This window comes from Gallinula chloropus (assembly GCF_964237585.1).
Source record: "Gallinula chloropus genome assembly, chromosome: 31".
NCBI lineage: Eukaryota > Metazoa > Chordata > Aves > Gruiformes > Rallidae > Gallinula > Gallinula chloropus.
In genome coordinates this window covers 599,783-625,420 of record NC_140116.1, presented here as the reverse complement: position 1 = coordinate 625,420, position 25,638 = coordinate 599,783, and the positions used below count along the sequence as shown (strand labels likewise).

At 71.2% G+C, this 25,638-nt stretch overlaps 4 protein-coding genes across 4 annotated transcripts in view; all 4 read left to right on the top strand.

Annotated features, from left to right (window-relative positions):
* Positions 1-14,867, top strand: part of KIF5A (kinesin family member 5A) — a gene marked incomplete at its 5' end in the record, with an annotated part of 17,029 nt that extends 2,162 nt beyond the window's left edge. The window contains 28 exons of the mRNA XM_084277184.1: positions 304-390; positions 782-855; positions 940-1,044; positions 1,153-1,201; positions 1,336-1,391; positions 1,499-1,586; positions 2,628-2,752; positions 3,112-3,216; positions 3,305-3,453; positions 4,258-4,406; positions 4,515-4,723; positions 5,269-5,337; positions 5,932-6,138; positions 6,713-6,859; positions 7,612-7,800; positions 8,757-8,874; positions 8,991-9,049; positions 9,565-9,674; positions 9,992-10,093; positions 10,596-10,656; positions 10,739-10,810; positions 11,386-11,490; positions 12,314-12,530; positions 13,167-13,287; positions 13,658-13,728; positions 13,847-13,874; positions 13,970-14,073; positions 14,332-14,867. Of these exons, the coding sequence (XP_084133310.1) occupies positions 304-390; positions 782-855; positions 940-1,044; positions 1,153-1,201; positions 1,336-1,391; positions 1,499-1,586; positions 2,628-2,752; positions 3,112-3,216; positions 3,305-3,453; positions 4,258-4,406; positions 4,515-4,723; positions 5,269-5,337; positions 5,932-6,138; positions 6,713-6,859; positions 7,612-7,800; positions 8,757-8,874; positions 8,991-9,049; positions 9,565-9,674; positions 9,992-10,093; positions 10,596-10,656; positions 10,739-10,810; positions 11,386-11,490; positions 12,314-12,530; positions 13,167-13,287; positions 13,658-13,728; positions 13,847-13,874; positions 13,970-14,048 (2,951 nt within the window). The 3' untranslated portion in view covers positions 14,049-14,073; positions 14,332-14,867. The remainder of the gene's footprint in view (positions 1-303; positions 391-781; positions 856-939; positions 1,045-1,152; positions 1,202-1,335; positions 1,392-1,498; positions 1,587-2,627; positions 2,753-3,111; positions 3,217-3,304; positions 3,454-4,257; positions 4,407-4,514; positions 4,724-5,268; positions 5,338-5,931; positions 6,139-6,712; positions 6,860-7,611; positions 7,801-8,756; positions 8,875-8,990; positions 9,050-9,564; positions 9,675-9,991; positions 10,094-10,595; positions 10,657-10,738; positions 10,811-11,385; positions 11,491-12,313; positions 12,531-13,166; positions 13,288-13,657; positions 13,729-13,846; positions 13,875-13,969; positions 14,074-14,331) is intronic.
* Positions 14,868-15,323: 456 nt separating this feature from the next.
* Positions 15,324-19,175, top strand: PIP4K2C (phosphatidylinositol-5-phosphate 4-kinase type 2 gamma). Its single transcript, XM_084277319.1, has 10 exons — positions 15,324-15,479; positions 15,717-15,814; positions 16,513-16,609; positions 16,699-16,839; positions 16,928-17,074; positions 17,183-17,221; positions 17,510-17,623; positions 17,787-18,033; positions 18,121-18,224; positions 18,479-19,175. The coding sequence occupies exons 1-10, from the start codon at positions 15,327-15,329 to the stop codon at positions 18,557-18,559; spliced, it is 1,221 nt and encodes a 406-aa protein (XP_084133445.1). The 5' UTR covers positions 15,324-15,326; the 3' UTR covers positions 18,560-19,175.
* A 1,989-nt stretch (positions 19,176-21,164) lies between these two features.
* Positions 21,165-24,950, top strand: LOC311202594 (putative E3 ubiquitin-protein ligase DTX3). The gene is given in 7 exon segments (XM_084277183.1): positions 21,165-21,581; positions 21,583-21,853; positions 21,856-22,253; positions 23,329-23,359; positions 23,362-23,510; positions 23,512-23,537; positions 24,568-24,950. Coding segments are annotated over 7 exon segments (978 nt in total). The 5' UTR covers positions 21,165-21,554; the 3' UTR covers positions 24,644-24,950.
* A 228-nt stretch (positions 24,951-25,178) lies between these two features.
* Positions 25,179-25,638, top strand: part of TNS2 (tensin 2) — a gene marked incomplete at its 5' end in the record, with an annotated part of 1,808 nt that continues 1,348 nt past the window's right edge. Inside the window, one exon of the mRNA XM_084277182.1 lies at positions 25,179-25,203. Coding sequence (XP_084133308.1) covers positions 25,179-25,203 — 25 coding nt within the window. The remainder of the gene's footprint in view (positions 25,204-25,638) is intronic.

Below are 25,638 nucleotides of genomic sequence, written 5' to 3'. Positions count from 1 at the left end.
GTGGGGGTCTGTATTGGGGGCCGGGGGGGGGATTTGGGGGGGTTCTGGGATACGGGGGGGGGGGGTATATGGGGGTGTTGGTAAAGGGGGGGGCTGGGGGAGATGTGGGGTGCTAAGGGGGGTGAGAGGGATTATGGGGTCTGGGGGTAACTGGGGGGGCAATGGTGCACACTGGGGAGCCACAGATGGCTTGTGGGGGGGTCTCCATGGGGGGTTCTGTGGGCGGTGGGGGGTGTTTGAAGACCCCCGTGGGCACTTTGGGGGGGTCTCTCCTGCGCTCTGACCCCCATGTCCCCCCCCCAGGGGGCCCTATGTCTTCGACCGCGTGTTCCCCCCCCAACACCACCCAGGAGCAGGTTTACCACGCCTGCGCCATGCAGATCGTCAAGGGTGAGGGGGGGCCGGGGGGGCCGGCTGGGCGACCCTCCCCCCGGGCCACCCACATCCGCGGGGGGTGCTGGGGGGCGGCAGGGGCCGGTTTGGGGGTGATGGGGGCAGGGGGAAATGGGGGGGGGGTGTCCGTGGGGGTGGCCAGCAGGTCTTGGGGTGTCTGCAGGATTTGGGGGGGGGTCCCGGGGGGTGTCTGTGGGGTCCCTCGGGGTGTCCCGGGGCTCGTGGGGCACCGCTGGGGGTCTGGGGGGATGCTCAGGGGGTGTCGGGGAGTTCCTCGGGGGTCGGGGGGGCTGTGAGGTCTCTGAGGGTCCTGGGGGTCCTTGGGGGGTCCCGGGGGGCCGCAGAGGGGCTTCAGCCCCCCCCCCCACACCCCCCCTCACTCCCCCAGACGTGCTGGCTGGGTACAACGGCACCATCTTCGCCTACGGCCAGACCTCCTCGGGCAAGACCCACACCATGGAGGTGAGGGGCCTGGGGGGGCCCGGGGGGCCGGGGGGGGCGGGTGTAGCCCCCCCCCCGCGTGCTCACCGCCCCCCCGCCCCCCAGGGGAAGCTGCACGACCCCCAGCAGATGGGCATCATCCCCCGCATCGCCCAGGACATCTTCAACCACATCTACTCCATGGACGAGAACCTGGAGTTCCACATCAAGGTGGGCGCTGGGGGCTGACTGGGAGCACTGGGGAGCACTGGGAGGTTGGATCCTCATCGCCCCCTGCCCCCCCCCTTTCCCCCCCCTCCCCCCAATTCTCTCCCCCAGGTTTCTTACTTTGAAATTTATCTGGACAAGATCCGGGACCTGCTGGACAGTGAGTGGGGGGTACTGGGAGTTACTGGGAGGGGCTGGGGATGCACTGGGACCTCCTAGGGATACATTGAGGGGGGGGTCACCACTCCTGCAGCCCCCTCACCCCTTGTTTCCCCCCTCCCCCTCCCTTCCCAGTGACCAAGACCAACCTGTCGGTGCACGAGGACAAGAACCGCGTCCCCTACGTCAAGGTGAGGAGCAGCCTGAGGGGCCCTGGGGGGGAGGCTGGAGGATTGGGGGGGTTGGGGGGGGGGTTGGTGCCTCCCCAGCCCCCCCAACCCCCTCCCCCTGCCCCCAGGGCTGCACCGAGCGCTTCGTCTCCAGCCCGGAGGAGATTCTGGACGTGATCGACGAGGGGAAATCCAACCGGCACGTGGCCGTCACCAGTGAGCAGCGGGGCTGGGGGGGCTGGGGGTCCTGGGGGGCTGGGGGGGGCTGGGGGGTCCCTGGGGGGCTGGGGGGGATCTGGGGGGTCCCTGGGGGGCTGGGGGCAGGTCTGGGGTGCTGGGGGGGGGGCCTGGGGGGGTCCCTGGGGGGCTGGGGAGGTCTGGGGGGTCCTGTGGTGCTGGGGGGATCTGGGGGGTCCTTGACGTGCTGGGGGGTCCCTATAGTGCTGGGGGGGTCTGTGGGGGTCCCTGTGGTGCTGGGGGGGTCTGGGGGTCCCTGTGGTGCTGGGGGGGTCCCTGTGGTGCCGAGGGGGTCTGGGGGGTTCCCTGTGGTGCCGGGGGGTCCTGTGGTGCTGGGGGGTCCCTGTAGTGCTGGGGGGGTCTGGGGAGTCCCTGTGGTGCGGGGGGGGGGGTCCCTGTGGTGCCGGGGGAGTCTGGGGGGGTCCCTTTGGTGCTGGGGGGTCCCCGTGGTGCTGGGGGGGAGTCTGTGGGGTCCCTGTGGTGCCGGGGGGTTCCCTGTGGTGCCGGGGGGTCCCTGTGGTGCCGGGGAGTCACTGGGGTGCTGGGGGGGGGTCTGTGGGGTCCCTGTGGTGCTGGGGGGTCCCTGTGGTGTTTGGGGTTGTCTGTGGGGGTCCCTGCGGTGCTGGGGGGGTCCCTGTGGTGCTGGGGGGGTCCCGGGGGTGCTGGGGGGTCCCTGTGGTGCCAGGGGGTCCCTGTGGTGCCGGGGGGGTCTGGGGTTCCCTGTGGTGCCAGGGGGTTCCCTGTGGTGCCGGGGGATCCCTGTGGTGCCGGGGAGTCACTGGGGTGCTGGGGGGGGGTCTGTGGGGTCCCTGTGGTGCCGGGGGGTCTGGGGGTGCTGGGGGGGTCCCTGTGGTGCTGGGGGGGTCCCTGTGGTGCTGGGGGGGGGTCTGGGGGTCCCTGTGGTGCTGGGGGGTCTCTGTGGTGCCGGGGGGGTCTGGGGATGCCGGGGGGTCCCTGTGGTGCTGGGGGGGGTCTGGGGGTCCGTGCGGCGCGGGTGTGCAGCCTGTGCCCTGCCCGCAGACATGAACGAGCACAGCTCCCGCAGCCACAGCATCTTCCTCATCAACATCAAGCAGGAGAACGTGGAGACGGAGCAGAAGCTGAGCGGGAAACTCTACCTGGTCGACCTGGCCGGGAGTGAGAAGGTGGGGGGGGGCCCGGGGCTGGGGCCCCCCGGGTCTGTGCGGGGGGCTGGGGGGGGTCTGGGGGGGTTGCGGGGTGGGGGGTGTCTCTGGGGGGACCTGGGCGGAGGATGTTCCTGGGGGGGGGACTCTGGGAGGGTGGGAAGGGGGAGACGGGGGTTGGGGGGGTCCAGGCTGGGGTGGGGGTCCCTGGGCTGAGGGGTCTCTGGGGCTCTACTGGTTGGTGGCATCACTGGGTTCGGGGATCCTTGGGGGGGTCCCTGGGCTGTGGATGTCGGCAGGGTGGGGAATCCCTGGGGAAGGGGTCCCTGGGGTAGGGGTCCCTCTCTTGGGGGGGGTCTGTGAGCTGCCCACCCCCCCAGGTCAGCAAGACGGGGGCTGAGGGGGCCGTGCTGGACGAGGCCAAGAACATCAACAAGTCTCTGTCCGCGCTGGGCAACGTCATCTCCGCGCTGGCCGAGGGCACGGTGAGGGACCCCCCGTGTCCCCCCGCCCGCCGGGCCCCCGGGGCCGGGGGGGACACACACACAGCCCCCCCTTTGCTCCCCCCCCCAGAAAGCCTACGTGCCCTACCGGGACAGCAAGATGACGCGGATCCTGCAGGACTCGCTGGGCGGCAACTGCCGGACCACCATGTTCATCTGCTGCTCCCCCTCCAGCTACAACGACGCCGAGACCAAGTCCACCCTCATGTTCGGGCAGAGGTGGGCGGGGGGCTGGGGGGCTGGGGGGGGCTGCGCCCAAACTGCGCCCCAGCTGCACCCTGTGGAGCCATCGCACCCCAACTGTGTCCCAGCTGCACCCCAGGGACCCATCACACCCCAACTGCACCCCAGGGACCCATCGCCCCCCAACTGCACCCCAGCTGCACCCCAGGGATCCATCACACCCCCAACTGCACCCCAACTATGCCCCAACTGCACCCCAGGGATCCATTGAGCCCCAACTGCACCCCAACTGCACCCCATGGACCCATCACACCCCCAACTGCACCCCAGCTGCACCCCAGGGACCCATCACACCCCAACTGTGTCCCAACTGCATCCCAACTGCACCCCAGGGACCCATCACACCCCAGCTGCACCCCAACTATGCCCCAACTGCACCCCAGGGATCCATTGAGCCCCAACTGCACCCCAGCTGCACCCCAGGGACCCATCACACCCCAGCTGCACCCCAGCACCATCCTACGGACCCATCGCCCCCCAACTTCACCCCACACACTGTTTACAACCAAACCACACCCAGCAGCACCCCAGCAGCACCCCCACACCCCGTCAGGCCACCATGACACCCCCTCCCCCCAATATTCCCCCTGGGAGGAGTGGGGGGGCTGCATCCAGGACCCTGTGAGGGCAGGGGGGGGGGGGGCTGAGGCCCCAGGATGGGGGTTGCCATGGGGGGCACCTCAGAGGGGTCCCTGGGGGATGCTGCCTGCACAGGGGCAGCGATGGGGGGTCCTGGCTGAGGGGGGGGGTGTGCTCTGACCCCCCCCCAAACCTGGGCAGGGCCAAGACCATCAAGAACACGGCGTCGGTGAACCTGGAGCTGACGGCCGAGCAGTGGAAGAAGAAGTACGAGAAGGAGAAGGAGAAGAACAAGGCCCTGAAGGACACCATCGCCAAGCTGGAGGCCGAGCTGAGCCGCTGGCGGAGCGGTGAGACCCCCCCCGGGCCTGGGGACCACCCCCCCACACTGTTCATCACCCCCCCCATCACCCCCCCCCAGGCAGCAGCGGGTGGGGAAACTGAGGCTGGGTCCGCAGGGGAGGCCGTGCCCGAGACCGAGCAGCTGAGTGGGGCCGAAGCGCAGGCCGGGCCTGGCGAGGGGCTGGGCGAGGGGCTGGGGACGGGCCCCCTGGGCGACACCCCCCTGAACGACAACAGCTCCTCCATCGTCATCCACATCTCCGACGAGGAGCGGCGCAAGTACGAGGAGGAGATCCGCAAGCTCTACAAGCAGCTGGATGACAAGGTGGGGGGAGCCCCCAGAGCCCCCCCAGACACCCCCCAGACCCCCCCCAACCCCCCCCAGACGCCCCCACAAACCCTCCCCCAAACCCTCCCCCAAAGCCCCTCCAGACCCCCCCCAGACACCCCCCAGACCCCCCCACAAACCCTCCCCCAAACCCCCTCCAGACCCCTCCCCAGACCCCTCCCCAGACACCCCCCAGACCCTCCCAACCCCCCCAACCCCCCCCACAACCCCCCTCAGACCCCTCCCCAGACCCCCCCAAACTCCCCCAGACCATCTCCAGACCCCTCCACAGACCACCCCAGACCCCCCCCCAACTCCCCCCCAGACCCCTCCCCAGACCCCCCCAAAATCCCCCCCCGACCCCTCGCCACCCATCTTGGGGACCCCCCCAAAGAACCCTCTAGACCCGCCGGGAACCCCTCACCCCCAGGACCCCTGAGACTACCCAGAACCCTTGGAGACCTCCCAGTCCTCCCAGCATCCCCCAAGAGCCCCTGGCAGCCCCCAGGACCCCCCCAGGTGACCCTCGTGTCCCCCCCCAGGATGACGAGATCAACCAGCAGAGCCAAATCATGGAGAAGCTGAAGCAGCAGATGCTGGACCAGGAGGAGGTGAGGGGTTCCCTGACCCCCCCGACACCCCCAGCCCGCACGTCCCCCCATCTCTGGCTGACCCCATCACCTCACCCCCCTGGGACCCCACACTCATCCCCCTGGGACCCTCCTCCCCAGACCCCTCAGGACCCTCTGGGATGCCCACCCTCATCACTTGGTCCCTCCACCCTCAGACCCCCAAGACCCCTGAGACTCTCCTCAACCACAACCCTATTGGAACCTCTCCGAGACCCCCACCCCGACCCCCAGAATCCCCCTTTGGGCCCCTTCCCCTGGGATGACCCCACCTTGGTCCCTTGGGACCCATGGGGACCCTGACCCCCAGAGCCCCTTTGGGGCCCCTTCCCAATCAAATTCCCTGGGATTCCCCCACCTTGGCCCCTTGGGACCCACTGGAGACCCCCCACCCTGACCCCCAGGATCCCTTCGGGCCCCTTCCCCTGGGGTTACCCCACCTTGGCCCCTTGAGACCCCTTAGGGACCCCCCACCCTGACCTCCAGAGCCGCTTTTGGGCCCCTTCCCCTGGGATGACCCCTGGGATGACCCCACCTTGGTCCCTTGGGACCCATGGGGACCCCTGACGCCGGCAGGTGCTGGCGGCGGCGCGGGGAGGTGGGGACGCGGCCCGGCGGGAGCTGGCGGCTCTGCGGGCCGAGCACGGTGCCGCCCGGGCCGAGGTGGCCGAGGTGCTGGCGGCGCTGGAGGAGCTGGCGCGCAGCTACGACCGCAAGGCCCAGGAGGCCGAGGACACCGGACGCCACAACCGCCGCCTGGCCGACGAGCTGGCCCGCACCGAGGTGACCCCCCCGACCCCCCCCACACACCCCGGGGGTACCCCACGGGGACCACCACACCCCCCCTCTCCCAGCTGGTGGGTGGGATCCCCACGCCAGGGGTTGAATGGGACCCCCGGCAGCACCCCAGGGACGGGGCCTGGGAATGGGGATGGGGGCGGTGGAGGGGGTGGGGGTGGGGGGGCAGGGGATGGGGGTGCAAGGGGGGGTGCCAGGGGGATGTAGGGGGTGCTGGGGGGATGCTGGGGTGGTGCAGGGAGTGTGGGGGGCCTGGGGGTGCCAGGGGGTGCAAGAGGGGTGCCAGAGGGGTGCTGGGGGGGGTGCCAGGGAGGTGCATGGGGTGGTGGGGGGTCTGGGGGTGGTGCTGGGGGTGCTGAGGGACTGAGAGGTGAGGTGATGAGGAGGTGCCTGGGGTGCTGGGGGGGTCTGGGGGTGCCGGGAGGGTGCCAGGTGAGGTGATGAGGGGGTGCCAGGGAGGTTCAGGGTGTGTTGGGGGCTCTGGGGTGCCAGGGGCTGCTGGGGGATGCCGGTGGGCGGCCGAGGGTCCTGGGGGTGCCAAGCAGTGGGGTGCCGCCAGGCGACGACGCTGTCCCTGGAGACGGAGCTGCAGCGGGTGCGGGAGCTGGGGGGGCAGCAGCGCAAGCGGGCGGCCGAGGTGCTCAACGGGCTGATGAAGGACCTGAGCGAGTTCAGCCTCATCGTGGGCAACGGCGAGATCAAGCTGGTGAGGGGCAGCCCCCGCCCCGCGGGCACGCGGCCGTGCCTGCCCCACGCGCTGCCCACGCCGCGTCGCGCCACGCCGGTCACCCCTGTGCCACGCTGGTCACCCCTGTGCCACACTCATCCCTGTGCCACACTCACCTGTGTGCCACGGTCACCCGTGTGCCATGTTCACCCCTGTGCCACAGTCACCCCTGTGCCACACTCACCCGTGTGCCGTGTCCATGCGTGTGTCATGCTCCCCCCGTGCCATGTTCACCCGTGCTCTGTGCTCACCCACATGCCACTCACACGTGTGCTGCAGTCATGTGTGTGCCACGCTCCCCTGTGTGCCATGTTAGTGCATGTGCCATGTTCACCCCTGCTCCGTGCCCACCCCTGCTCCGTGCCCTCACGTGCTCCATGCCCACCCCTGCTCCATGCCCACCCCTGCCCTGTGCCCACCCCTGTTCCCTGCCCTCCCCTGCTCCATGCCCACCCGTGCCCTGTGCCCACCCCTGCTCCATGCCCACCCCTGCCCTGTGCCCACCCCTGCTCCGTGCACACCCTTGCTCCGTGCCCACCCCTGCTCCCTGCCCACCCCTGTTCCCTGCCCTCCCCTGCTCCTTGCCCACCCCTGCCCTGTGCCCACCCCTGCTCCGTGCCCACCTGTGCCCTGTGCCCTCCCCTGCTCCGTGCCCACCCCTGCCCTGTGCCCACCCCTGCTCCGTGCCCACCCCTGCTCCGTGCCCACCCGTGCCCTGTGCCCTCGCCCAGCCGGTGGAGGTGAGCGGGGCCATCGAGGAGGAGTTCACGGTCGCCCGGCTCTACATCAGCAAGATCAAGTCGGAGGTGAAGTCGGTGGTGAAGCGGTGCCGGCAGCTGGAGAACCTGCAGGTGGAGTGTCACCGCAAGATGGAGGTGACGGGGCGCGAGCTGTCCTCCTGCCAGCTCCTCATCTCCCAGGTGCGCTGGGCACGCGCCGCGGGGCCACCGCGCTCCTGTGCGGGGGCAGCGTTGGTGGCCACGGGGTTGGTGGTCCTGGGGTTGGTGGTCCCAGGGTTGGTGGTCTCAGGGTTTGGTGGCCCCAAGGTTGGTTGTCCCAAGGTTGGTGTCCCCAGGTTGGTTGTCCCAAGGTTGGTGTCCCCAGGTTGGTTGTCCCAAGGTTTGGTGTCCCCAGGGTTGATGGTCCCCAGGTTGGTTGTCCTGGGTTGGTGGCCCCATGGTTGGTTATCCCAAGCTTGGTGGTCCCCAGGGTTGGTGGTCTCAGGGTTTGGTGGCCCCAAGGTTGGTGGCCCCAGGGTTTAAGTCTTGGTGGCCCCATGGTTGCTGGTCCCAGGGTGTGGTGGCCTCAAGGTTGGTGACCCTGTGGTTGGCTGCCCCAGAGTTGGTGGTCCCCAGGTTGGTGGTCTCAGGGCTTGGTGGCCCCCAGGTTGGTTGTCCCAGGGTTTGGTGGCCCCAGGGTCGGTGGTCCGAGGGTTAGAGGTCCCAAGGTTGATGGTCCCCAGGTTTGGTGGTCCCTGGGTTCATAGTCCCAGGGTTTGGTGGCCCCAGGGTTGGTCATCCCCATGCTTGGTGGCCCCAGGTTTGGTGACCCTGTGGTTGGTGGTCCCAGGGTTTGGTGGCCTCAAGGTTGGGTCATCCCTGGGTTGGTGGTCCCTGGGTTGGTGGCCCTGGGGTTGGTGGCCCCAAGACTTGGTGGCTGCAAAGCTGGTGGCCCCAGGGTTGGCCATCCCAGGGGTTGGAGGTCCCAAGGTTGGTGGCCCCAAGGTTGGGGGTCCCAGGGGTTGGAGGTCCCAAGGTTGGTGTCCCCAGGGTTTGGTGTCCCCGGGTTGTGTCCCTGGGGGTTGGTGTCCCCGGGCCCAGCGGTGGGGGGGGTGGCGTGTCCCCCGGCGTGTCCGTGGCTCAGGCTGGTCCCGCAGCACGAGGCGAAGATCCGCTCGCTGACCGAGTACATGCAGACGGTGGAGCTGAAGAAGCGGCACCTGGAGGAGTCCCACGACGCCCTGAGCGAGGAGCTGGCCCGGCTGCAGGCCCAGGGTGCGCGGGGGGCTCGGGGGGGGGGTCTGGGGGGGCTCAGGGGGGTCACAGTGGGGCTCGGGGGGCTGGCAGGGGGTGTCCCTGCCTTGTCTCCCAACACAAACCCCCACTCACAGAGGGGGTGGCCCAGAAGGAGAGGGAGCAGGATGAGACCCAGGACAGCGACGAGGTCAAGGTGAGAGGGGCATGGGGGGTCCCTGGGGGGTGCTGGGGTCCCTGGGGGGCTGGGGTGGGTGCTGGGGGTGCCTGAGGGGTCAGGGTGGGTTCTGGGGTTCCTGGTGGGTCAGGGTTGGTGTGGAGGGTCCCTGGGGGGTCAGGGTGGGTGCTGGGGGTCCCTGGGAAGTGCGGGGGTCCCTAGGGGTTTGGGCGGGTGTGGGGGGTCCCTGTGGGGCCGGGCTGGGTGCTGGGGTCCCGGGGGGGTCAGGGTGGGTCCTGGGGGTCCCTGGGAGGTGCGGGGGTCCCTGGGGGCTTGTGGGGGTGTGGGGGTCCCTGGGGTGGCCAGGCTGGGTGTGGGAGGCCCTGGGGGGGTCGGGCTGGGCGCGGGAGGCCCTGGGGGGGTCAGGGTGGGCGCGGGGGTCCCTGGGGGGGTCAGGGTGGGTGCTGGGGTCCCTGGGGGGGCCGGGCTGGGCGCGGGGGGCCCTGGGGGGGTCAGGGTGGGCGCGGGGGGCCCGTGCTGAGGCGGGGGCGCAGCGGGCGCTGGAGCGGCAGCTGGAGACCCAGCGGGAGGCGCAGCACAAGCAGCTGGCGCGGCTGCGGGACGAGGTCAACGAGCGGCAGAAAACCATCGACGAGCTGCGGGAGTGAGTGGTGGGGCCTGGGACAGCCCCCAGCCCCCAGCCCCCAGCCCAGCCCTGAGCCCCACCCTGAGCCCCCAGCCCAGCCCTGAGCCCCCAGCCCTGAGACCCCAACCCCAACTCAGGAGCCTGAGCCTGACCCCATTCCTGACCCTGACCCTGACCCCAGCCCTAAGCCCATCCCCATCCCCACCCGCTGCCCCCACCCAGCCCCAGCCCCCTGCCCACCCTCCCCTGGGCCGCCCCGGCTGGGGGGACACGGACACGGTCCCCTCCTGGGGTCGTCTGTCCGTCCTCTCACTGTCTGTCTGTCTGTCCCGCAGCCTGAACCAGAAGCTGGAGCTGGAGCTGGAGAAGCTGCGCGCGGAGCACGAGGCGCTGCGGGGCGAGGAGCGCGCCAAGGCCGCGCGGCTGCAGGAGCTCACGTGAGACCCCCACAACCCCCCCACCCCCCCCCACCCCAACTACACCCCACCCCGCACCCCCCTACCACCCCACACCCCCCCTTACACACCAACCCCCCACACACCCCAACCCCCACACCCCAACCCCGCCCCTGGGACCCCCAGAGCCACAGCATCCCCCTCCACGGGGGGAGTCCCAGTAACCCCCAGAGCTGCCCCCCTCGACAACCTCAGGACCCCCCAGCACCCCCTCATCACCCAAGGACCCCCCCCCCATTACCAGGACCCCCCCAGGACTCCCTCAGAGAGCCCACAGGGGTCTTTCCCTGAGGCCCCTCCAAGCCCACAGGCACCCTCAGCATCCCCCTCCCCCCATAACATCCTTGTGCCCCCCCCAATCCCCCAAACATCTTCCCAGCCTTGGGGTGACCCCCCCGGCCCTGCCTTGGGGTGACCCCCCCAGCCCAGCCTTGGGGTGACCCCCCCGGCCCTGCCTTGGGGTGACCCCCCCATCTCCCCCCAGGCTTCTCTATGAGCGCCACGAGCAGTCCAAGCAGGACCTCAAGGGGCTGGAGGAGACCGTGGTAGGTGGGGTGTCTGGGGGGGGGGGGTGTGTGTTTTGGGGGGGGTCCCAGTGCCCCCTCCTCACGCCCTGTGCCCCCCCAGGCCCGTGAACTCCAGACCCTCCACAACCTGCGCAAGCTGTTTGTTCAAGACGTCACAACTCGAGTCAAGAAAGTGAGGGGGGGGCAACGGGCAGGGGAAAAGGGGGGGGGGCAGGTGAAAGTGGGGGTACGACCCCTGCAGAGTGCAGAGGTGGGGGATTTGGGGGTGCTGGGGGGGGGGGTTGGGGCTGCTGGGGGCGTTTGGGGATGCTGTGGGGCTGTGGGGGGTTTGGGGGTGCTGTGGGTGGTTTGGGGGTGTTGTGGGGGTGCTGTGGGGCTGTGGGTGGTTTGGGGGTACTGTGGGTGGTTTGGGGGATCCTGTGTGGGTGCTGTGGGGGGTTTGGGGGTGCTGTGGGGGGTTTGGGGTGCTGTGGGGGTGCTGTGGGGCTGTGGGGGGTTTGGGGGTGCTGTGGGTGGTTTGGGGGTACTGTGGGTGGTTTGGGGTGCTGTGGGTGGTTTGGGGGTACTGTGGGTGGTTTGGGGGATCCTGTGGGGGTGCTGTGGGGGGGTTGGGGGTGCTGTGGGGGTGCTGTGGGGCTGTGGGTGGTTTGGGGGTGCTGGGGGGGGGTTGGGGGTGCTGTGGGGCTGTGGGTGGTTTGGGGGTGCTGGGGGGGGGTTTGGGGGTCTCTGCAGCTGTGCCCCCCGCAGAGCGCAGAGCTGGAGCCTGAGGACAGCGGGGGGCTGCACTCCCAGAAGCAGAAGATTTCCTTTCTTGAGAACAACCTGGAGCAGCTTACAAAGGTTCACAAACAGGTGGGCAGGGCCCCCCAAAACAGCGCTGTGCCCGGCACCCCAAACCAGGGCTGTGCCTGGTACCCCGAAACAGGGCTGTGCCCGGGATCCCAAACCAGGGGCTGTGCCTGGTACCCCAAAACAGGGGCTGTGCCCGGGACCCCAAACCAGGGGCTGTGCCTGGTACCCCAAACCAGGGGCTGTGCCCGGGACCCCAAACCAGGGGCTGTGCCTGGTACCCCAAAACAGGGGCTGTGCCTGGCACCCCAAAACAGGGGCTGTGCCTGGGACCCCAAACCGGGGCTGTGCCTGGTACCCCGAAACAGGGGCTGTGCCAGACACCCCAAACCAGGGGCTGTGCCGGACACCCCACCCCGGAGCCCCCAGCCCCCCGCTGCTGCACCCCCCTCTCTGCACCCGGGGGGTTCAGCTCCGCCCCGGTGTGACCGGGGGGCCGGTGCCGCCCGGTGCGGGTGCTGGGAGCGGGTTGAGGGGCGGCGCGGGGCCGGGGCCGGGGCCGGGTTGGGGGGGCGGTGCCGGGGCTCCGGTGTGCGGTCGGGGTCCGGGTGCCGGTCCCGGCGGGGGGTCGGGGGTCCCGGCGGGGGGTCAGGGCGCTGGGTCCCGGTGCCGGTCCCGGCGGGGGTCGGGGGTCCCGGCGGGGTCCCGGTGCCGATGCCCCGGCTGAGGCGGGCCCGCAGCTGGTCCGTGACAATGCAGCCCCGCGCTGGGGGGGGATGGCGGTGCGGGGGCTGGGTCGGGGGGCCGTGTCCCGGTCCCGGCGGGGGGCTGGCGGTGCGGGGGGCCGTGCTGGGGTCCCGGTGCCCCGGCTGAGGCGGGCCCGCAGCTGGTCCGTGACAATGCAGACCTGCGCTGCGAGCTTCCGAAGCTGGAGAAGCGGCTGCGCGCTACGGCTGGGCGCGTGCAGGCGCTGGAGGCCGCGCTGAGGGACGCCAAGGAGGGCGCGCGCCTGGACAAGCGCCGCTACCAGCAGGAGGTGGAGCGGATCCGCGAGGCCGTGCGCAGCAGGGGCGGGGCGCGCCGCGCGCACAGCGCGCACATCGGTACGGGCGGGGGGGGCGGGGCAGGGGGCGGGGCCGCACAGCGCGCACAGCGGTACGGCCGGGGCGGGGCCGGGGCCGGGGGGCGGGGCCGGGGACAAGGGGCGGGGACAAGGGGCTAAGGAGCGGGGCCGCACAGCGGTACGGGCGGGGCCACGGGGCGGGGCCTGATGAACAGGGGCGGGGCCAATGGGAGGGGCGGGACCTGTTGGGCGGGGCTGCACCGCGCGCGCAGCGGTACGGGCGGGGCCTAAGAGGCGGGGCCTGATGAGCAGGGGCGGGGCCTGAGGGGAGGGGCGGGGCCTGTTGGGCGGGGCTGCACAGCGCGCACAGCGGCACGGGCGGGGCCGAAGGGGGCGTGGCCGAAGGGGGCGTGGCCTGCGGACGGGGGCGGGGCCTGCGGGGCGGGGAAGGGTCCCTGGGGGGACACGGGGGGGTTGGGGGATCTGAAGAGGGACACGGGGGGGGGTTGAGGGCCGGGAAGGAGGCTGGAGGCGGGATCTGGGGGGCACGGGGGGTGTGGGGGGCAGGGAAGGGGCCTGGGGGACACACAGGGTGTGGGGGGCAGGGGCGGGAAGGGGGCTCTGGGGGTGCCTGTGCCAGGCAGCGCCCCCCAGCCCCCCCTGTTCCCCCCCCCAGCCAAGCCCGTGCGGCCGGGACAGGTGCCGGCGGCGTCACCCACCGGGCTCAGCTACACCAACAGCCTCTTCCAGGGGTACCCCGGGGGGGGCCCCCTGCCCGGACCCACCCCCCAGGGCCTGTGAGTGCGGGGGGGGGGCCGGGGGAGGGCGGGGGACACGGGGGGGCAGGGGGATGCTGAGGGGATGGGGGGGGACTCAGGGATGTGGGAGCGCAGGGGGATGCTCAGGGGAGGGGGGGGGCTGGGGGGGCAGGGGGATGCTGAGGGGGATGGGGGGGCAGGGATGGGGGGGTACAGGGATGGGGGGGCAGGGGGATGCTGAGGGGATGGGGGGGGACTCAGGGATGTGGGAGCGCAGGGGGGTGCTCAGGGGAGGGAGGGGGCTGGGGGGGGCAGGGATGGGGGGGCAGGGGGATGCTGGGGGGCTCGGGGGCGGCAGGGATGGGGGGTCTCTCCCTGTGTCCCCCCCATCCTCGTGTCCCCCCCTCAGCTTTGCCAGCGGCCCCACCACGCTCTCCAGCAGCCCCCCGGACACCTACCAGCAGCTCAACGTGGATAATGGTGAGGGGGGGGCGCCTGGTGGGGGGTGGGGTGTTTGGGGGGGTCACCCCGGTTGTGGAGTGGGGGCTTGGGGAGGGTCCCCGTGCCCCCCCCCCAGAGCTGCTGCTCTTCCTTGCAGGGAACGTGACAGACATCAATGATAACAGGTACCGGGGGGCTGGGGGGGCTGGGGGGCTGCATGGGGGGGTTGGGGGGTTGGGAGGGGGGCTCAGGCCCCCCCTGACCCCCGTGTCCCCCCCAGGAGTGACCTGTCCTGTGCCTGTGAGGCCGAGGAGCAATCCAAGCTCTTCCCCCTGCGCCAGGAGACGGCAGCCAGCTAATGCCCCCCCCCAGACCCCCCGCCAGGTACCAGGACCCCTCCCCCAAATTCCTCTGGTGCCCCCGCGTCACCTGAGGGATCCCCTGGAGACCCCCACGCCACACCCCCCACCCCATCCTTTGGGTCCCTCCTGCCCCCACCCCCTTGGGACCACCCCCGCATCCTTTGGATGCCCCCCCCCAAAACTCCCCCATCCCCTCCCTGTGCCTCCCCAGCCCCCTGGGGGGTGGGGGAGGGGTGTGGGGGGTGTGTGGCCCCCCCGAACCCCGCGTGTGCCCCCGCAGGTCCCGCAGGGCCCGTCTGCGCTCGCATGTCCCGGTGTCCCCTCCGTGTCCTGTGCTCGCCGCCACGCTCGTCCCGCCCCCCCCGGGCCCCCCCGGATCCCCCATCCTCCGGGGGGGGTTTGGGGGGGGGAAACAGGGGGGGCGTAGGGACTGGGGGGGTCCCGGCGGGGGGCGTGGGGTGCCGCCCGGGGTCCGCTTCGAGATGCCTTAAGCCGATACCCGGAGCAATGTCTGCTGCCCCCCCCGCCCCCCTCCCAAACCCACCGGGGGGGGCAGCCCCACCCAGAAAGGGGGGAGCGGGGGGGGGATTGTCCCCCCCCAAAGCCAGAGGCAGCCCCCCCCCTTCCTTGCACACACCCCCTCCCCGGGGGGCAGCCCCAGAAAGGGGAGGGGGGGGGATTGTCCCCCCCAAAGCAGGGGGCAGCCCCCCCTCTCCGTGCCCCCCCCCCCGCCCGTCGCTTGGCACCTCGGCTGTGCCCCCCCCCCCAAGCGCTGCATGTCCCGCCCCAGCGGCCCTGGGAGCGGCTCAATAAAGTCCAGAGACGCTGAACGGAGCCTGGGGGGGGTCGGGGAGCCGGGGGGGGGTCGGGAGGGGCCGGGAGGGGCGGGGGGGGGTCGAGAGGGGGCGGGGGGGCGGAGGGGGCGTGGCCGGGTGCGAAGGGGGCGTGGCCGGGGCGGAGGGGGCGGGGTCGGGTGCGGAGGGGGCGGGGCCGGGGCGGAGGGGGCGGGGCCTGGTGCGGAGGGGGCGGGGCCGCCGCCGCCGCCGTGTCCGCGCCTCAGTTTCCCCGCGGGGGGGGTGGGGGTGGTGGGAAGGGCGCCCCCTAGCGGAGCGCTCGACACTTCACACGCTCTAGGGGACGGGCGGGGAGAGCCGGGGGAAAGCGCATGCGCGGGAGTGAGCGGCTGCCCTTCTTCCGGTGGGGCAGTTCCGGCTTCCGGCGCCGCGGCGGGTGCGGGCGGAAGTGGGCAGCGGGGTCCGGGCGGAAGCGGCGGCCATGGCGGCGGCGGGGCCTGGGCCCGGGCCCGGTCCCGCGGCGCCGCGCACCAAGACCAAGAAGAAGCAGAAACGCTTCGTGCCGCAGCGGGTGAAGGTGCCGCGGGCCGCTGACCCGCTCTCGGCCGTCCTGGCCTGGGGCGTCAACCACCAGGTGAGGCCGGGACCGGGACCGGCCTCCGCAGGGCGCGGGCGGGGCCGCGGGGCCGCGGGCCCGACACCCCCCGGCCTCCCCCCCCCGTCCCCCGCAGCAGCCGTCGGGACCCGTTAAGCGCTCGCCCCGTTGGAGGGGCCGGGGGCGGGGCGGGGGGTGGGGGGGGATAACGGGGCCCGGGGGCGGCCGTTGCGGGACCCGACACACACACACACACACACCCCCGCCCCGCCCCAGATCAGCGAGCTGAGCCAGGTCCCGCTGCCCGTCATGCTGCTGCCCGACGACTTCAAAGCCAGCTCCAAAATCAAGGTCAACAACCACCTGTTCAACCGGTGAGAGGACGGGGGGACGGACAGACAGGGTGGGGTGGGGTGGGATGGGACAGACAGGGTGGGATGGGATGGGACAGACAGAATGGGATGGGACAGGACAGGACAGACAGGGTGGGGTGGGATGGACAGAATGGGATGGGATGGGACAGGACAGACAGGGTGCGGTGGGATGGGATGGGATGGGATGGATGGGACAGGACAGAGAGGGTGGGATGAACAGGGTGGGACAGGAAGGGTCAGGATTGGTGGGGTAGGACAGGGCAGACAGGGTAGGATGGGATGGGATGGGAGAGGACAGAGAGGGTGGGATGGACAGGGTGGGACAGGATGGGTCAGGATTGGTGGGATAGGACAGGGCAGACAGGGTGGGATGAGATGGGATGAGATGGGATGGGACAGAGGGACAGGACAGATGGATGAGATGGGGTGGGATGGGATAGACAGGGTGGGACAGGACAGATGGGACAGGATGGGTCAGGATGGATGGGATGGGATGGCTGGGACGTGACAGGACAGACAGGGTGGGATGGGATGGGATGGGACATGACAGGACAGGGTGGGATGGGACGGGACAGGACAGGATGGGTCAGGATGGATGGGATGGGATAGGATGGCTGGGATGTGACAGGACAGACAGACAGACACCCCTCCCCAGCACGGAGCCAGACCTGAGACCCCTGTGCCCCCCACCCCCCCAGGGAGAACCTGCCCAGCCACTTCAAGTTCAAGGAGTACTGTCCCCAGGTGTTCCGCAACCTCCGCGAGCGCTTCGGCATCGACGACCAGGACTACCAGGTGAGGGGGCACTTTGGGGAGCCCCCCCCGCCTCCCACCCCCCCTTCCCAGCCCCGTGCCCCCCCTCAGCTGCCCCCCACCTGCCCCAGGTGTCGCTGACACGCAGCCCCCCGCACTGGGAGGGCAGCGACCGCCGGCTGCTGCTCTCCTCCGACCGCACCTTGGTGGTGAAGGAGCTGTCGAGCGAGGACGTGGCCGACGTCCACGGGCTCCTGTCCCACTACCACCAGGTACAGGGAGGCTGGGGAGGGGGCTGCAGGCCGGGGGATGCCCCCCCCTGGTTTCTCCAGGCCTGGCATGGTGTTTCCCCCTCCCCAGTACGTGGTGCAGTGCCATGGCAGCACCCTGCTGCCGCGGTTCCTGGGCATGTACCGGGTGAGCGTGGACAGCGAGGACACCTACCTGCTGGTGATGAGGAACGTCTTCAACCACCGGCTCCCCGTGCACAGGAAGTACGACCTGAAGGTAACAGGGGGGGCTGGAGGGGGGGGCGTGGCCCCCAACCCCAGGGCCGTCCCCCTAGGGGGGTGCAGCCCCCCCCCCCGTTGCCTCACAGCTCCGCTCCCCTCGCAGGGCTCCCTGGTGTCTCGCGAGGCCAGTGACAAGGAGAAGGTATTGGGGTGGGGTGGGGGTGCTGTGCCCCCTCCCCAAGGCTGGAGGAGGTGGGGGGGTGTCTCCAGGCTTCCTTCTGCCCCCCCCTTCCCAATAATGACAGCTCATTACCCACCCCTAACGATGGCTCGTTAACGGAGTGGGGGGGCTGGTGCAGGAGACCCGAGGGCTTTGGGGGAGACCCCTTCATCCTGGGGGTTCCCTGGCTGTTCCCTGCCCCCCCCCAGCTACCAGATTGTCTTTTTTGGGGGGGGAAGGGGCTGCCCCACGTGTACCCCCTCCCCTCAGGGCAAGGAGCTGCCCACCCTGAAGGACGTGGACTTCCTGAACAAGGGCGAGAGGGTCTTCGTGGGGGAGGAGGCCCAGAGGGACTTCATGGAGAAGCTCAAGAGGGACGTGGAGGTGGGTGAGTGGGGGGGGGCTGCCCTCCCCTGGGAGCCGTGCCTAGGGCTAGGGGGGGTCTGCACCTCCCCAGAGCCACCAGAGTGCCCCCCATCCCCCCCTCTGCCCCCCACCCCAAGTGACTTCTTGTCTGTCTGTCTGTGTGTCTGTGTGTCCCCCCCAGTTCCTGGTGCAGCTGAAGATCATGGACTACAGCCTGCTGCTGGGCATCCACGAGGTGGGGCGGGCGGAGCAGGAGGAGGAGGAGGATGTGGAGGAGGAGGAAGGCGTGGGGGGCGATGAGGGGGGGCTGGCCGGCTGCTACGGGACGTCCCCCGAGGGCATCGGCAGCTGCCTCAACTCCCACCGGCCCCTCGGCCCCGGCGACTTCGACCCCCACGTCGACGTCTACGCCCTGCGCGGCACCGAGGGTGAGCGGGGGGGCTGGGGGGGGATTTGGGGGTGGGGGCACCCCCGGGGCTGGTGTAACCCCCCCACCCCGTGCCCCCTGCCTGCAGCTGCCCCCCGGCAGGAGGTGTATTTCATGGGGCTGATCGACGTCCTCACCCAGTACGACGCCCGCAAGAAGGCGGCACACGCGGCCAAGACCGTCAAGCACGGGGTGAGGAGGAGCCCCCCACCCCAAAAATGGGGAGGGGGTGGGGGGGGGACCCCCTCTCCCTTGTTTTGGGGTGGGGGAGAGGGTGTTTGAGCAGCGTTGGGGCAGAGGGGGAGGGGAGGATGGGGGGATGCGTGTGGGGTGGGGTTTTGGGGGGGGGTGGGTCCTGGGGAGGTCGGTGGGTTTGGGGGGGGGGGGGCTGAGTCTGACCCTGCCCCCCTCTCTTGCCCCCCCTCTGTTGCCCCCCTGACCCCCAGGCAGGGGCAGAGATCTCCACCGTGCACCCCGAGCAATACGCCAAGCGCTTCCTCGACTTCATCACCAACATCTTCGCGTAGGGGGAGCCCCCCAGCCCCCCCCGGACCAAGAGCCCCCCCAAGGTGTGCACAGCACCCCCCCCTCCTCCCCGAGCCCCCCTGCTCCCCACCCCCCCGCCGTGGCAGCTCCCCCACCCCAGCGGGTGGGGATTTGCCACTCAAGTGCCTTAACTTTATTTGGGGGGTGTCGCAGGGGGTGTCTGGCCCTGGCCCCCCCCCCATCGAACAGGGGGTGTCCTGGGACCCTTCTGCCCCCCCCCACACGCTGGGGGGTTGGAATCAAACACTACTTGCCCCAGGGTGAGGGGCCCCCCTTTCTCCCCCCTGGTTGTGGGGGTGACCCGGGGTTGGGGGGGTACAGCCCCTTCCCCTTCTGAGCCAGAGGCGGGGGGAGGGGGGGTTTCTTACCCCCTCACCCCTTCCCATGGGACCCGAGGGGGCAGCGAAGACGCCCCCGCCCCGCAGCCCCCAGGGCTGAGCCCCTTCCCGGGGCAGGGGGGGATAAGGGGGGGTTGGCCCCGTGTAACCCCCCGGGGGGCTCCCAGCCCCCTCCCCGTTACCCCCCCCCCCCCGCTGGAGGGGCCTCCCCGCCCCTCCCCCCCCCCGTGTGTACTGAGAAATAAATTATTGAACCGGACCCGGCTGCGCCGCGTGACCGGGGGGCGGAGACCCCCCCCTCCCCCCCCCTGACCCCCCGGGACCCCCCCGGAACCCCCCCGGCTCCTCCCGGGCCCGGGAACCCTCCCGGACCCAGCGCGGGCTGCGCGCGGCTGGCCACGCCCCTCCCACACGGGCCCCGCCCCCTCGCCCTGTGTCCCGCCCTTTCTCCAGGCCCCGCCCCCAGCCCCGCTAAGCCCCGCCCCTTCCCTTAGACCCCCCATTCTGCTGCCCCCCATGCCGAGTCCCGCCCCTTTCCCGCGGCCCCGCCCACCAGGCCCCGTTTCACCAATCGCCGCCCGTCCCCGCTGGCCCCGCCCCTTTCTCCGCTCCCCACCCCGTTCCCGCAGGCCCCGCCCCTCCCCTCTGGCCCCGCCCCCCGCCATCACGCGCCGTTCCCATAGCGACCGGGCCGGCTGCTCCGCTCGTTGCCATGGTCCCCGCCCCGTTACCATGGCGGCCCCGCCCCCGCGCCGGCACGTGACGCGCGGCGGCTCCGGGCAGGGTCCGGCCCCCCCCGCCGCCGCCGCCGCCGCTGCCGCCCCGCTCCGGCCCCGGCCCCGCCGCCCCCGCGATGCTGCGGCCGCCCGGCGATGGTGGGTCCGGGGCAGACAGGGCGGGGGGGGGAGGGAGCGGGGGGAGCCGGGGAGGGGGGGGCGCGGGGCCCGGCCTGCCCGCGGTACCGGCCTCTGCCCGGCAGCCGGTAACGGGCCGCGGCGGCGGCTGCGCGACCCCCGAACGCGGAGACACCCCCCACCCCCCACCCCCCCCCTCCACCGGCCCCCAACCCCCGGTGCACCCTCCGGCCGCCATCCCTGCCCCCCCCCCCTCCCCCGGCCCCTCGAGGCCTCTCCGGGCCCCCCCGGGCCTTGCCCGGGCCCCGGCCGCTGCCCGGGCCGCATCCGCACAGCCTGACCCCCCCGCCCCCCCCCGGGGCCTGTTCCCCGCAGCCTGACCCCCCCAGCATCCTACCCCCCCGCAGCCTGACCCCCCGCAGCCTGACCCCCCGCAGCCTGACCCCCCCCCCCCGCAGCCTGAACCCCCCCAGAGCCTGACCCCCCCCCCCAGCATCCTGCCCCCCCCAGCATCCTGCCCCCCCCCGCAGCTGCCCCCCGTTGCTGGGCCCACCCTGGCCCCCCCCCCCATGGGTTCCCCCAGGAAGCTCCCAGGGCAGGTGGGACCCCGTAATGGGGGTGGGGGGCACCAGCTGCTCGCTGCTCACCCCCCCAGCAGTGGGGAACCCCCCAACATGGGGGGTGGTAAACAGCAGCCCCCCCCTCGGTTCTGGGGTGCTGGAGGGTCTGGGGGTGGCGGGTTTGTTGTGTGTCCGTTGGGTCTCCTGGGGACATGGGGGGGCTGGGGGGGTTTCCATTGTTGTTGTCGGGTCTCCTGCCGGGGTCAGGGTCCCTCGGGGGGGGGGGTCTGTTTTGGGGGGTGGGGGGATGCTGAGGGTCCCCCTGTGACCCCACGCCCCCCAGCCCCGTGGCTCGTGGCTCCGCTGATCCGGTGGCGTCTCCGGCTCGTGCTGCCCCCCATGGGCTCACCAGGTGGGTGCCCCCCACCCCTGGGGGTGGAGACCCCCCCCTTCACCCCACAGCGAGACTCTGCTCCTCCCTCTCCCCGGGGTGGGGGGTGCGGGGGGCAGCTGGGTAAGGGGTGGGGACACGACACCCCAAACCAGCTCAGGGTCGCAACTGTGACACCCCCATTTGGGGGGGGGCAGTTGGGGGGGGACGGGACACCCCAAACCAGCTCAGGGGGTCACAACTGTGACACCCCCATTTGGGGGGTGGGGGCAGTTGGGTGAGGGGGGGACACCCCAAACCAAGCTCAGGGGGTCACAGCTGTGACACCCCTTTGGGGTGGGGGGATGAGGTGGGTGAGGGGGGGACACTCCAAAACCATCTCAGGGGGTCACAGCTGCAGCCCCCCCTTTTGAGGGGGGGGTGTTAACCCTTTCAATCCCCATGCCCCCTTTTTTGGGGGGGGGTGTGGGTGTGTTAACCCTTTCAATGCCCATACTCCCCTTTTGGGGGTGTTTAACCCTTTCAGTGCCCATACTCCCCCTTTTGGGAGGGGGGTGTTTAACCCTTTCAATGCCCATGCCCCCCCTTTTGGGGGTGTGTTTAACCCTTTCAATCCCCATGCCCCCCTTTTGGGGGGGTGTGGGTGTGTTTAACCCTTTTCAATGCCCATGTTCCCCCTTTTGGGGGGGGTTTAACCCTTTCAATGCCCATGCCCCCTACCTCATCCCGGGGTGGGGGGGGGGGTGGGTGGCGCGTGGGCACCCCGGGGACACTGTGAGCCCACCGCCCCCCTTCCCCCCCCCGGCCCGGCAGTGTCCTTCGTGCTCTCCAGGATGGCTGCCTGCGGGGGGGGCACTAAGAAACAAGGTGACGGTGTCCAAGCGGGTCTGGGACTTCCTGACCAAGGAGAGCCCGGCCAAGCTGGCGCGGCTGAAGGAGGAGACCAAGGTCAGCATCCTGGTGGACGGCGAGACCTCGGACATCTACGTGCTGCAGCTCTGCGTGCCCCCCCCCGGCGCCCCGGGGGGGCTCTGCCCGGCCCGCAAGGCGCTCAAGGCGCTGCTGAAGGAGACGGAGAAGGAGCTGAAGAAGAGGGCGCAGCGGCACGGGGAGCTGGTGGGCTGCGTGGGCGTGCTGGAGCCCCCCGCGCCCGCCGGCGGGGCGGCGCTGGGCGGCCGCGGGCCCAGAGCTGGGGCAGGGGGGGTGGGGGGGGGGACGGGGGGGGTCGCTGGCGCGGGGCGGGGGGGGGGGAGGAGGAGGGGGACCGGCAGTGCCCCATCTGCCTGGGGGAGATCCAGCAGAGGAAGACGCTGGAGAAGTGCCGGCACTCCTTCTGCGAGGCCTGCATCACGCGGGCGCTGCAGGTGCGCACCGCCTGCCCCATGTGCGGCCGCTTCTACGGGCAGCTGGTGGGCAACCAGCCCCCCAACGGGCGGATGCTGGTGACGCGCGACGCGGGGCTGCCCCTGCCCGGCTACGAGAAGTTCGGCACCATCATCATCCAGTACGTCTTCCCGCCCGGCGTGCAGGGGGTAAGAGGCGGCGCGGACCCACCCCCCCGTGGACAGTGCACCCCCCATGGACATCACAAACCCCCCATGGACATCACAACCCCCCCTGGACATCACACCCCCCCCCCCATGGACATCACAACCCCCCCATGGACATCACAACCCCCCATGGACATCACAACCCCCCCTGGACATCACAACCCCCCTGGACATCACAACCCCCCCATGGACATCACACCCCCCCCATGGACATCACAACCCCCCTGGACATCACCCCCCCCATGGACATCACACCCCCCCATGGACATTGCACCCCCCATGGACATCACACCCCCCCCATGGACACCACAACCCCACCCCTGGACATCACAACCCCCATGGACATCACAACCCCCCTGGACATCACCCCCCCCATGGACATCACAACCCCCCTGGACATCACAACCCCCCATGGACATCACACCCCCCATGGACATCACAACCCCCCCCTGGACATCACAACCCCCCTGGACATCACACCCCCCCCATGGACATCACAACCCCCCTGGACATCACCCCCCCCATGGACAACACAACCTCCCCCCATGGACACTGCACCCCCCCTGGACATCACACCCCCCCTGGACATCACAACCCCCCCATGGACATCACGCCCCCCCCCTCCATGGACACCACTTCCCCCCAAAAGACCACCCTACCCCCCATGGACACCCCACCTCCCCTCCATCCCCCCAGCCCCCCAATGACCACCCCCTCTCCCCTCCAGCCTCCCCCACCTCGCCTCATCCCCCACCCCCACCCCCAATGACCACCCCCACCTCCCCTCCAGCCCCCCCAGCCCCCCAATGACCACCCCCTCTCCCCTCCAGCCCCCCCCACCTCGCCTCCATCCCCACCCCCACACCCCCAATGACCACCCCCACCTCGCCTCCAGCCCCCCCCCAGCCCCCCAATGACCACCCCCTCTCCCCTCCAGCCTCCCCCACCTCACCTCCATCCCCCCACACACCCCCAATGACCACCCCCACGTCCCCTCCAGCCCCCCCACCCCCTCCATCCCCCCACCACCACCCCCCCAACCCCACCCTCCCCCCAGGTGGAGCACCCCAACCCGGGGGTGCGGTACCCGGCACCACGCGGGTCGCCTACCTGCCCGACTGCCCCGAGGGCAACAAGGTGCTGGGGCTGTTCCGAAAAGCCTTCGCCCAGCGTCTCACCTTCACCGTCGGCACCTCCATGACCACGGGCCGGGCCAACGTCATCACCTGGAACGACATCCCACCACAAGACCAACTGCACCGGCGGGCCCAGCTGTACGGGGGGCTGGGGGGGGCTGGGGGGGGTTTGAGGGGGGTTTGAGGGGGGTTGGGGGGGTTTCAGGGGGTTTGAGGGGGTTTGAGGTGGGTTGGGGGAGGTTTAGGGGGGCTGGGGGGAGTTTGGGGGGCGTTTGAGGGAGGTTTGGGGGGGTTGGAGGGAGGTTGGAGGGGTTGGGGGGGGTTTGGAGGGGTTTGAGGTGGGTTGGGGGAGGTTTGGGGGGGCTGGGGGGAGTTTGAGGGAGGTTTGGGGGGGGGTTTGAGGGAGGTTTGGGGGGGTTGGGGGTAGTTTGGAGGGGGGTTGGGGGAGGTTTGGGGGGGCTGGGGGCAGTTTGGGGCGCGTTTGAGGGAGGTTTGGGGGTTGGGGGTGGTTTGGAGGGGGTTGAGGGGGGTTGAGGTGGGTTGGTGGAGATTTAGGGGGCTGGGGAAGTTTGGGGGGCGTTTGAGGGAGGTTTGGGGGGGTTGGAGGGAGGTTGGAGGGGTTGGGGGTGGTTTGGAGGGCCTGGGGGGGTCTGAGGGAGGTTTGGGGGGGCTTTGAGGGGGGTTGAGGGAGTTGGAGGGCTCTGAGGGGGTTTGGGGGAGGTTTGAGGGGGATTGGGGGGGCTTTGAGGGGTGGGTGGGGGGAGTTTTGGGGGGTTTGAGGGGGGTAGGGAGGTTTGGGGGGATTTGAGGGGGTTTGGGGGGGACTTGAGGGAGGATCGGGGGTTGGGAGGGTTTGGGGGATGTGAGGGGGATTTGAGGCGGGTTGGGGGGTCATGGGGGGGTTGGGGGAGGTTTGGGGGGATTGAGTGGAGTTTTTGGGAGGGTTTGGGGGGGTTGGGGGGCGGTTAGAGGGTTGAGAGGGGTCGGGGGGGGGGTGGGGGTCGGGGGGGCTCCCGGGACAGGCGATGGAGGCGTTTGGGGGGGGGGGATCCCCTCTGGCACAGCGGGGGGGGCACAGCGGGGGGAGCCGTGGGGCAGGGGCCCGGGGGGGGGGGCAGCCCCCAGGCAGGGGGGGCCCCGCTGACCCCCCCGCCCCCCAGGTTCGGGTACCCCGACCCCACGTACCTGGCCCGGGTGCAGGAGGAGCTGCGGGCCAAGGGCATCACCGAGGACTGAGCCGGGGGGGGCGGGGACCCCCCGGGCGCCGCAGCGGCCCCCCCGCCCCCCGCTCCGGGCAGCCGGACCCCCCCCCCCCGGCGCAGGGCTGGGGGGTCCCGCAGCCCCCCCGCCCGGCACGGACGGGGTCCCTCTGTACATACCCCCCCCCCCGCCCCCCGGCCAGGCGGGGGGTCCGGCGCCCCCCGCCCCCCCCCAGCCGGGTCGCTGCCCGGGGGGGGTGGGGGCAGCGCGTTAATTTATTTTTTACTCCCCCCCCGCCCCTCCCCCCTCTGTGTCTCGGCCCCAATAAAATATGCAACGCGGAGGGGGCTGCGGGTGCTGGGGGGGGCTGGGGGTGGTTGAGGGCTGCGGGGGGCTGAGGGGGGCTGGGGGGTGTTGGGGGGGTGTTGGGGGGCTGGGGGGTGTTGGGGGGGGATGGGGGGATTGAAGGGGTGTTAGGGGGCCGGGGGGTGTTGGGGGGCTGGGGGGTGTTGGGGGCTGGGGCTGTTGGGGGGTCACCCCCCACATCCCTGGGGGTACCGGCGGCTGTGCAATGGGGAGAGGACTGGGCTCTACTGGTGTGGGACTGGGAGCACTGGGATGGGGGGGTCTGTGTGTGCCCCCCCCAGGCACTGACACCCTCCCCCGTGACGTCATCCCTCCCGTGACATCATCCCTCCCCCATGACGTCATCCCTCCCCTGTGATGTCATCCTGATGTAATCCTTTCTGTGATGTCATCATTCTCCTGTGATGTCATCTCCCCTTGTGACGTCACCCCCTGTCATCCCTCCCCGTGATGTCATTCCCCTGTGATGTCACCCTCCCACTGTGATGTCATCCATCCCCGTGACATCATCATTTGTGATGTCATACCCCCATCTGTGACGTCATCCACCCCTGTGACGTCATCCCCTCGCAGCCGGGGGGGGGGGGGTGTCCCCACGCACGGGGAGGGGGAAGAGGCTGAGCAGCACCCGAGTGGGGGGTGTCCCCACCCCCCCATAACCCCCC